The sequence below is a fragment of the Cebus imitator genome, unplaced genomic scaffold (genome assembly GCF_001604975.1).
Source record: "Cebus imitator isolate Cc_AM_T3 unplaced genomic scaffold, Cebus_imitator-1.0 Scaffold862, whole genome shotgun sequence".
Classification (NCBI taxonomy): Eukaryota; Metazoa; Chordata; class Mammalia; order Primates; family Cebidae; genus Cebus; species Cebus imitator.
In genome coordinates, this window is record NW_016108177.1 from 3,673 (window position 1) to 14,543 (window position 10,871).

Here is a 10,871-nt window from a genome sequence, read left to right on the forward strand (position 1 = left end):
CACAGCTATTCCTCTGTCCCTCAGTTGGATTCAGGCAGTACCTTCTCCCCAAGTTCTAGGAAATCATAAACACCAAGGAATCTGCCTTTGCTGGACTGGGCCTCAGCCAGAGATCAGGCTCAGCTAGAAGGTAGCAGGCATCTCTGAAGAGCTGGTGGAATAGGGGTAGAAAACCAGTGTTAGACTGGGTGTGCGCCTTCTAGCTGTGGAGTGACTCTGCTCCTCAGCTGGGGCATGGGAAACAGGTCTTGCAGGGAAGAGCAGGAACATGTCTGGAGGGAAGGGGTCTTGTCCTGGAGCAGAACCCCTTGAGAAGCTTCATATTTATATGTTTTTGAGTTTCCCAAATAGTTAACATGTTGCTGAGCACAGAGTCAGCAGTCAAAAACACATTGAAAGAGAAATGAGACTTTTATTAGCTCCCAGAGCATTTTTCAATACTAAGGCAAAAAGTAAAAAGAAGGGACAAGGAAAACCAAGGCACAAAGAAAGGACCTAGGAGGACCCCAGAACTCACCACGGACACACAGCAGAGGCCTTCTCTTCATATCAAGGGTATGGGTAGGCAAGAAAGTCTGCTGTTTCATTGAGATAGGACCAACCACCCAGCCCAAATGAGAATGCAAGCAAAGACATGGTGTCAGATCAGGAGGGTTAGAACTTGCTAGTGTAAAGGGCAATAATCCACTTGGGCACACGGAGGAAGGAGGGCAAGTAGGAAGCCAGCCAGCCCATCCTGGACACGTGTGGGAGCACAGAGCTCAAAGACAAGTAGTCTTGGACAGGGCGGCCTAGGAACGAAAGGAGGATTAGATTCTCATTTCCCACTCCTCAGATACCTTCACTTTGTCTTGAGAGACCAAGGGAGGAGTGGGCAGGGAACAGAAGGAACAGCAGTCAAAGCTGGCTGCTGAGCCAGGGTCCTCACCATCCACATCCCGAAGGCCATAGCGTCGAGCAAGGTCACAGGATGGCAGCACTTTACCACTCAGGCTCAGGATATTGGGGTCTGCAGACACACAGATAGGTGGATATGGCGGACAGGGGAGTGCGCAGACTGACAAGGTTTGGGCCCAGTTGGACAGGGCATTGCTGAGACAGACTCAGGAGCCCAGGGGAATTCTTTCTTTCCGTACCTAGGTAGACTCTTGGGCCCCGGGCTTTTTTCCACACTTCCCAGGAGCTCACTCTTAAGGCTCCCAGACCTCAAACTGGGAATCCTGACCTCTTGGGCCTCAAAAAGCAGAGAAAAGAATGACATGTTCCTCAACCAACTCCTGAGCTGGATCTGGGCACTGGATGCCACCGCCCTACACATCCTCCGTGCCCTGTCTTATTACCAGCTGCCCCCAAACTTCACCTGTTGCCAAAGCCACCACACATTTGCCACTCATTTCTGTGGTTTCCGCAGATGAGAAGACTGATCTGAACTGAAACACAGGGGCAGAGAAGTGAAGAGTTAATTTCCAAGAGCATTGCCCAAGTCTCCTCCCTGTTTCAATTTCTGTTCCAGGAGAAAGAGACCAAAGACCAAAGAAAAAGGTCAAAGACCTCAAGGAGGGCCTATAGGACCTAAAGTGTTGGCAGGTGCCAGAGCCACTCCTCCTCACATCTAGGTGAGCCCTGTACCCTGCCACCAGGACCTGCTGTCTTTGCTAAGTGGAAGGATCTAGTAGTGCCAGATAGTGTTTGGACCTTCTAGGCTAGCTGGTGTGGGGGTCAAGTACATGGGCTTTGGAGCTAGACAGCCTTTCCACTTACAACGTATGTGACCTTCAACAAGTTTCTTAACTTCTCTGGCTTCAGTTTTGCCATCTGTAGAATGAAGCTAGTATATCCCTTATAGGATTAAAGGAAATAACGTGTGTTGCATGCTCAGCCCTGCACCTGCCACAGTAAGCACCTGGTGGGTGGGAGTATCTGCTCTTGTTATTGTCTTGTCATTGAGGATGGAGAGGCTGACTCCCCTGTGTTCTCTGTTTCCTTTGCCCTCCCCTTGCCAACCTGCTTAAACACAGAATCCTGCAGGCCCTCCTCCTTTGCCATATGATCCTTCAGCAGTTCTGTCTGCACAATCCCTGGCCACAGAGACACATAGCTGACCCCGTGGCGCCGCAGCTCGTGGGCACAGTCAGCAGCCAGCTTGTCACACTGTGGAGAGGTGGAAGGCAGGGTAAGAGCCACCTAGCCATGTCACTTTCCTCCCCTGCCCTCTTTGCTTCTACTGTGAATGCTTCAGCCCCTTGCCCTTCCCAGGATCCCCAAGGTCTCAGCTGCCCACCCTCCCCAGTGTGATGCTTATTATAGCCAACTGAAAGGAGCCCAAGCAAAGTAACTGTCCATGGATGAGGCAGAGGAGGAGCTGCAAGGAGCCAGCCTTACCATTCGGACCACTGGGGACTGCACCTCCTGAGCTATAGGTACCATCACTGTCTTTTACCTCCTTAGCTCCTATGCCACTGGGTCCTCACCGCAGCTTTGCCCACACCATAGGGGACGTTGAACATATACTGCAGGCCTCCAGGGGAGGAGATGACCACAATGAGCCCCCGGCCAGCTGGTACCATCAGCCGCGCCCCATATACTGAGCAAAGGTAGTGGCCTCTAGAAGGTGGGGAGAGGGAAGAAGGCATGAACCATGTTAGTGCTGGGCTGGGCGCCACAGCCTCTGGCAGCTTCCCCTGCCTTCTGGTGGTGGTTGTCTGCTAGGAAGGCTACATAGGGCAGGGTAGTGACCTGAGGAATTAGGGGCCTGAGGCCATATTCTGAGAGGAAAACTGGTCAAAATAACCACTGACAGATGAGAAACAGTAATCTTTAAAAGATGAAATGGAAGGCAAGAGCTCTGTCACAACAGCAATTACAAATGAAATTGTTCAGGGGGAGAAAACTTAAGAAATGTACAGGGTCTACATGGAAAAACTATAAAAGCATGACAGAACAAGAACAGACAAAATCAAAAGTAAGAACTGACATGTAAAACATCATTTCTATGTAAATCAATCCATAGATTCACTCAAATTATATCTCAATAAGGCCTTTTAGAGGAATTGACAAAATATTCTAAAGCTCAATGAGAAGAACAAATGTGAGAACAGCCAGAAAGCCTGGGTGTGGTGGCTCACACCTTCAATCCCAGCATTTTGGGAGGCCAAGGGGGGCAGATCACTTGAGCTCAGGAGTTCAACAGAGGCCTGGCCAACACGGTGAAACCCCATCTCTACTAAAAATACAAAAATTAGATGGGTGTGGTGGTGTGTGCCTGTAGTCCCAGCCTGAGGCAAGGGGATTTCTTGAGCCCAGGAGGTGGAGGTTGCGGTGAGCTGCGATTGTGCCACTGCACTCCTGTGAATGCTTCAGCCCCTTGCCCTTCCCAGAGAGAGTGAGACTCTCTCTCAAAAAAAAGAAAAGCCAGGAAAAATTCTGAAAAAAGGATTAATGTATTATGGGTGAGGGGGATTGCTTTCCCCACTCTGGCTGTCACCCATATTAAAATGCACAGAAGCCAGGTGCGGTGGCTCATGCCTGGAATCCCAGAACTTTCGGAGGCTAAGAAGGGAGAATTGCTTGAGGTCACGAGTTCGAGACCAGCCTGGCCAACATAGCAAGTCCCCATCTCTAAAAAAAAAAATAAAATGTACAGGACATAATAGTTAAAAGAATTCAGTACAGGTGTAACAATAGACTGATAAGTCAATGAAACAAAGCAGTGAATAATTAATACAAGCGTATGTGAGAATGCAATGTATTACAAAAGAAACCTATCAAATCAATGAGGAAAGATGAATCATCTGGGACAACTGACCAGTTATTTGAGTTGGGGGAAGTGGTTCTCTGCCTCATTTATTATTTTAAAATGAAGCCTAAAAGGATCAAATATTTAAATATAAAAAATGCAAACACAAAAGTACTGAAAGAAAACATGATCAAATGTGTTTATAAACTTGAGGTGGTAAAGGCTTTTCTTAGCATCGTACCAAGATAGAAACTATAAAAGACTGACAGATTGACTTCTTAAAATTAAAACAGACAGATACACACACAAATACAAACATACATGTATATTTCTGTATATATAAAGAGCAAGGAGGCTGAGCATGGTGGCTCACACCTGTAATCCCAGCACTTTGGGAGGCTGAGGTGGGTGGATCACTTGAGGTCAGGAGTTTGAGACCAGCCGGGCCAACATCGTGAAACTCCATTCTCTACTAAAAATACATAAATTAGCCAGGTGCGGTAGGGGGGCACCTGTAGTCCCAGCTACTTTGGGAAGTTGAGGCATGAGAACTGCTTGAACCACAGAGGTGGAGGCTGCAGTGAGCTGAGACTGCACTCCAGACTGAGTAACAGAGCAAGACTCCACCACAAAAAAAGAAAGAAAGAAAAGAGCAGGGGGGAGCGTGCATGTGAAAAATGAGTGATAAATTGGGAATAATATTTATAAAATATATGCCAAAGGCATTTGTTTCACAGTGATCTCTTATAAATTAAGGCAAAAGTCAAAGATGATTTGCAAAAGAACAAAGAGCCAATAAACAAAGGGGAAAAAAAGCTTAACCTGACAAATAGTGGAAGAAGTATGAATTAAAACCACTTTTATATATTTTCGGCTTATCATAGTGGCAAAGCTGGCCTGAGTGCATGAGCTGACACTGCCTGGTAAAGGACATGGGGAAACACATATTCCCCTTCATTGTCTTGAGATAAAAAATTGGTGGGGTCTTTTTGGAGGACAGCTTGATAATATTTATTAAATCTTTAAAAAGTACATATTCCTTTTTTCCTCTTCTTTCTTTCTTTCCATTTTTCCCACAGTCTCTATAACCTAAGAGAAGTACATATTCTTTGATCTAAGAATTCCACTGCTGCAACAAATAAGGAATTAGAGAAATAAATGATCATATCTCCTCCCAACAGAATATGAACAGGTATTAAAAAGAATAAGAGGTATTGACATGAAAAATCTGAAAGACTATATGGCAGGCTATTAATAGTAGCTATATATCAGGCAAGGGAGCAAGAGATGGCATTGAGGGGAATAAGATTATACTGGTCTTCAGATTTTTTTCCATATCTAGAAAAAGTAACACACACATAACTTGGTAACCAGAAATAAATTTCTTTTGCATGGGGAAGAGTTAGGACCTTCCAAATGAAAACAAATAGAGTTACAGTTTTAAGGAAAAGCGCAGCCCAAGGTAATGCAGAGGATAGGCAGTAAACATGCATGGGGAATGGGTGGGTAGGAGGTGCTGGGGGACTGTCAGGGCTCACTACAGGGCCTTTACCTTGGATAATTTATCAGGGCCCAAGGTCCAGGATCTGGGCTTCTGCCTTGAATCTCTGTTTCAGGGTCAAAACACCGGCCAGCAAGAGATGAGGATGTAGAAGGCACCTCTCTTTGGAGGCTACGACCATGAACGCTGGCCAATTTCCAGGTTTCAGGGTTTTCCTTTCTTGCCTTTGGCCTGACCATCCTCCTCTGTCCTAATGATCTCCCTTCCACTTTGGATATCACGATTGCTTTCTAATCCTGCTTCCTTGGGATTGTCACCAGAGTACCAAAATTGGAGCAGTGGGTGTTCTTACGTGCTTTAGTCACAGATTGCCGATAATCCTGTGGTTACTCTCACAGGTGACTGATCACATCCATCAGGCATGGTTTGATTATACGAGAGCGTAACATCATTCCAACAGTAACAGAGGCATAACCTGTGCATTATGCTGGGTGAATTCTAAATGCTGTGTTTCATTTCAGTCCTGCGCTAGATGACCCAGTGTAACCCAGTGACACCCCTGGCCTCCCACCTCTGACCCAGGAATGCCCTTGCCTGTCAGTGTGGGATGTGGATGTGGGGACTAGAGTGTTGGTGTTCGCTCTTTCTTATTAAGCTTCTCCTGGTCTTCTCCTCTTCTCCTTCCTCTAACCATTTTGAAAGTATACACTACAGGCTGTGTGCATTACTGAGAAGAGGTGGCTCCCTTTCTTCTGGGTCTTGCATTTGGATGGGCAGTGAGTGCAGCAGGAGAGAGGCCAAGGGCTTGTTCCAATGAAAATAACTGACAGAAACAAGGCAGGAGTTGATATTCTCAGGTACAGGCTCACCTGGATAGAACTTCTCCAGAGATAAGTGGGACAAATGGAACAGAAGGGAGAAGAAAGATGGGGGAGGCCAGAGGGAAAAGGAGAGGGCATACAGGAAAGGTCTGGCCATTGAGCTGGCTTAAGTGAGTGAGGGAACCCGGGGTCCTGGCAGTGGAGCACCCACCTGAGTCCGACGTTGTTGATATCATCCCACATGGAGGCAGGGGTTTCCCAGAATGCCTTATTCCTGGTGTTCAGGATCATCTGGAAGGCACAGGGAGGGTGATGAATGATCTGAAGGGAGGGAGGTGTGAGGGGCTGGGTAATGAAAGGGACAATGAGTGGGGATGAAGATGCAGGGGTTAGAGGGGGTGGTCAGAAAATTGGAGCTGGGACCAAAGTTCAAAGGGTACCTGGACCCCTGCATAAGCGTTGTTGACCAGCACATCCAGACGCCCTTGCTGTTCCCGTTCCACTTGCTCAAACAGACTTCGTACTTCACTCTCCTGGCTTGAATCGCACACCACAGGCACACATTGTCCCCCAAGGGATTGTGCCTGGAGTAAGACAGGTGATATGAACTCACATTTGCACACGAATGTGAGTCATGACAAAATTCCCCCAGCCAAAAGTGGGCTGAGAACTGAGAAGATAATCCTAGGAGAGCCAGCTGCAGAGACAACATGGCAAGCAATGCTGCCCTCTGGTGTCTGTTTGAGTAGTTTCAAGAATGATAGGCCCTCCCACCTACCCCAAAGCAAGGTGAATAGAGATGTTAAGTTTTAACAATCTGCAAACATTTACTGAGGCCCACCATGTGCAAAGCATTGTACTCTGCAAGTAGAGGGTAAGAACAAGTGGAGCACGGAGGCTGTTCTTGAGACATGAGTAACCATCTTTTTCCATGTTGTGGTCATTTACATCTCTCATGTCCTTAGCTCCCACCCTTGACCACTCACCTAGAACCTTTACTCAGTCCCAGCTCTTACCCTCACACCACCAATGTGCCTGCTTGGTAATTGAAAAAAAACTAAAGCTATCAGCCATGAATGATTTCTACTTCCTGGTCTGTCTCACTCTCTACAAATGCCCCCAGTCCTCCAACTTCAGAGGAAGAAGAGTCCCTTATCCAAGAACAATCCTCCTATTCTCCAAATTTATGCTCTGGGTCCCATCCTATTACCCTTCTTGCCTGAACTACCTCAATGCCTCCCAACTACTCACCTGACCTCCAGTCTGTCTGGCTTAAATTAATTCTTCATAATCCAGCCAGCACAAACTATCTAAAACACAAAATTCAAAATCTTCTAACTGGATCACCACCTCTTAGAGAAGAAAGCCTGAGTTCTCTACCAGGGTCTTCCAAGACCTGCTCTTTCCTCTCCAGCCTTTCACACACTACTCTTCCCTTGCAATATCTCACATCTACGCTTTCACCCACTGACCCTATGCTTATGGAGCTCCCTCTGCTGGAATGCTTTTCCTAATTTCCTTTACCTAACTCCTACCTTTCAAAACTCAGTTCAAGAACCACCTACCTCCTCCAGGGTGTTTTCCTAAGCCACTTTCCCTAGCCATCCCCTATGTCATCTGGATGCTCCCCAACACCCTAGAGCATTCTGTGCATATCTCCCTCTTATAATTTATCATATTCACATAACATTGAAAGGACTGCTTTCTGCCCCTGACTTCCTGTTGGAATCTATCTTCATTTTTAATTTGTATTTTTTTTTTTTAGATACGGGGATCTTGTTATCACCCAGGCGGGAGGGCAGTGGTGCAATCATAGCTCACTGCCACCTCGAACTCCTGGGCTCAAGTGATCCTCCTGCCTCAGCTTCCCAAGTAGGTGGTACTACAGGTGCAGGCCACCATGCCCAGCTAATAATTTAAAACACTTTTTTTGTAGAGGCTGAGTCTAGTTACGTTGCCCAGGCTGGTCTCCAACTGCTGGCCTCAAGTGACCCTGCTGCCCCAGCCTCTCAAAGTGCTGGGACTACAGGCATGAGCCATTGTACTCCGCCATGGACTGAATCTTTGAAGAGCATAAATTAGATCTTATTAGACTTGGTAACTTCAGTGTTTTACCCAATCTCTAGTAAATCATGGGTACTCAAATATTTCCTTAACTGAAGTCTAGTAAATAAGTAAAAAATGTACAGTTCAATAAAGTCTTGCCTAAAATAGAGGAAAGCACAGGTCCACAACCCTTTAGTTGAAATTCAAAATCTCTGCTCTCAAACACAAGGTTTTTTTTTCGTTTTTGTTTTTGTTTTGACAGCGTCTCCCTCTGTCCTCTAGGCTGCAGTGCAGTGGCGTGATCATAGCTCCACTCCTAGGCTTAAGTGATCCTTCCGCATCAGCCTCCGGAGTAGCTGTTGGGACTACAGGCACATGCCACCATGCCTGGCTCAAACGCAAAGTTTTTTCATAAAACTTACTTGGGGGCAAAATTCTACCTTACCTGAAGTTATTTATGGAGTTTTAAATTTCTGCTTTGAATAAATATTCACGTCTTGTTGAGTAGTAGCATAGTTTCAGGTAAGGGATTAGGAGAGGGATCGGTTAAGTGGAAGGGCTCTCTCGGGTGGTTTCTGCAACTGTAGAAGCGCTCACCTCCTGAGCAGCAACGCGAAGGGTGTCCATATGGCGGCCAGTGATGTAAACTGTGGCACCTGCTTTGCAGAGCTGCAAGGCGATGCCACGGCCAATGCCCCTGGAGGCACCAGTCACCACACACACTTGGCCCTTCATGGGAGCTGCCATGACTCAGGCAATGGCGGAAGGTCTGTGGAAGCAAAGACTTGCTCTGAGGGAAGCCTGTAGACTGTGTGTGCGTGTTAGGGGGTAGGGGGGAACCTCACTAGGAGTAAGAGGAGAAGCCAAGGTAAGAATCCTTTGAGGGGAGAGGAGTCAGAGGCGGACAAGTGGGTGCGGGCCTGAGGGCAAGGATGACTGTCACTTTTGGGAGGCCCAGGGAGTGAAAAAGGGGCTGACCGTCTAGAGGTGGACAACTACTACTGCGACCCTCTGAGTGTTGCTGCCTGAATCGGGAATCTGGCGCAGCAGCCCCTCGGGGCGCGTCCACGCAGAGTCCTGGGCTATCCGGAGCTCCGGACCCTGGCCTGACCCAGTCTGGGCCGAGCCAGAGGCGCGGCTTCCGGGCCGGGGATGAGCGCGAAGCCTGGAGATCCTAAGCCGTAAGTGGGAGGAGCGTGTGCCGCTTACCTGCCAACTGCGCTGTCGCTGAGGTCCTCGCGCCGACTAGCTCGTCACACACTTGTAGTTCCGAGAACTTTAATTCCGGCCGCAGGAGCGGAACGAAGTGACTACGACTGGGACAGATTGCAGGGCTGCGGTGGAAGTCCGGGTTCTGGCCTGGATTGAGCCGGCGACGAGGAGGCAGGGCTTAAGGATTGATTGCATAAAAGGACCCAGGCGATTCTGTACGGGGGCGAAGGGGCATAGTCCTGCGCCAACGTTGAAAATCTGCGAATGGAGGTGGAGCGATCTGGGGGACACACCCACTCTGTCCGCCTGGGGTCGCGCGGAACTATGACGTAGTAGCTGCGCCAGGAGCGCGCCCGTTTTTCTAAACTCGGTTTGGATCTGCCCCACGCTTGGCGACGTTGAAGGTCCGTCCACGGCCGAGGAAGCTTTTGCAGCCGGACAGGTCCCGAAGCTCACATGGGGCTGGGTCCGCGCTCTCCACACAAGGTGGGGCGCCGGTTCCCAGCTGGTGGCAAACGGGGGCGCGGGGCCAAGGGGTCGGGGCGTCCCTCACCCGGCCGCGAGCGGCAACCACGGCCACCTCCGGTTGGGCTCTCGGAGCGGGCTCCAGATTCGCACCCGCACCTGAGCCCCGAAGCTCTGGGATATTTCCGCCGGGCGCTGTCCGCACTGAAAGAGGCTCCCGAGACTGGGGAAGAACGAGGTAGGCAGCAACTTCGAGTTTTACACCAAGAGCATAAAATCCAGGGCAGGCAAGGAAACTTTCTAGAGTCGGCATGGCGTGGGAACTTAGTTTCATTTCCCATGTCCTCTTCCTAGGCTTCCAACCCACGATCTTTGGTTAAGTGAGGGTACATAACTGTATTCTCTACTAAGTTTCTTCAAAATGTTTCTTTCTTCGCTTTTCCAGATCTGATGGTGCACAATATTATGAAGGAAGTAGAGGCTCAGGCCCTAGCTTTGTCCACGAACAGGACTGGCAGTGAGATGCTGCAGGAACTGTTGGGATTAAGTCCTTTGAAACCGCTTTGTCGCGTATGGGCTGCTCTGCGCTCCAACTTGCGCACTGTGGCCTGTCACCGATGCGGGGTCCATGTATTGCAAAGTGCTTTGCTACAGCTCCCTCGATTGCTGGGAAGTGCTGCAGAGGAGGAGGAGGAGGAGAAGGAGGAGGATGGGAATGATGGTCCCACGGAGACCCTGGAGGAGCTGGTCCTGGGACTAGCCGCTGAGGTGTGTGATGATTTTCTCTTCTACTGTGGAGACACACATGGCAGCTTCGTGGTCAGAACTCTGCTGCAGGTGTTAGGAGGGACTGTTCTGGAGTCTGAGAGAGCCAGGCCCCGTGGTTCCCAATCATCTGGTAAGTACTACAAGAGGAAAATGGACCTAGTGGGAAGAAGAATTTAGAAAGTTCAGAAGGAGACAGTAAATAGAAGAGTAAGTCTTCGTGGGGGAGCTTGACCTGGAAGAATTAGCTTGACCTGTCCTAATCTGAACAGGGCTTAGCAGGCCAAAGATTAGTCTGTGCAGAGGCCCAGAGGTAAGGATGTAC

General features: G+C 48.7%; 2 protein-coding genes across 5 annotated transcripts in view; one reads left to right on the top strand and one right to left on the bottom strand.

Moving 5' to 3' along the window:
* Nucleotides 1–392: 392 nt before the first annotated feature.
* On the bottom strand, nt 393–9,561 carry DHRS1 (dehydrogenase/reductase 1). The gene is made up of 9 exons (XM_017520628.2): nt 9,314–9,561; nt 8,702–8,873; nt 6,499–6,642; nt 6,270–6,349; nt 2,472–2,604; nt 2,005–2,151; nt 1,361–1,430; nt 929–1,009; nt 393–791 (listed from the first exon to the last, which is right to left on the bottom strand). The coding sequence occupies exons 2-9, from the start codon at nt 8,849–8,851 to the stop codon at nt 655–657; spliced, it is 942 nt and encodes a 313-aa protein (XP_017376117.1). The 5' UTR covers nt 8,852–8,873; nt 9,314–9,561; the 3' UTR covers nt 393–654.
* An 11-nt stretch (nt 9,562–9,572) lies between these two features.
* Nucleotides 9,573–10,871, top strand: part of NOP9 (NOP9 nucleolar protein) — a 5,929-nt gene continuing 4,630 nt past the window's right edge. For 2 of the 4 annotated variants that reach the window (XM_017520624.2, XM_017520625.2), the window contains exons 1-2: nt 9,573–10,019; nt 10,227–10,679. In XM_017520624.2, coding sequence (XP_017376113.1) covers nt 9,773–10,019; nt 10,227–10,679 — 700 coding nt within the window. In that variant the 5' untranslated portion in view covers nt 9,573–9,772. The remainder of the gene's footprint in view (nt 10,020–10,226; nt 10,680–10,871) is intronic. The other 2 variants (XM_017520627.2, XM_037735616.1) reach the window with 2 other exon arrangements.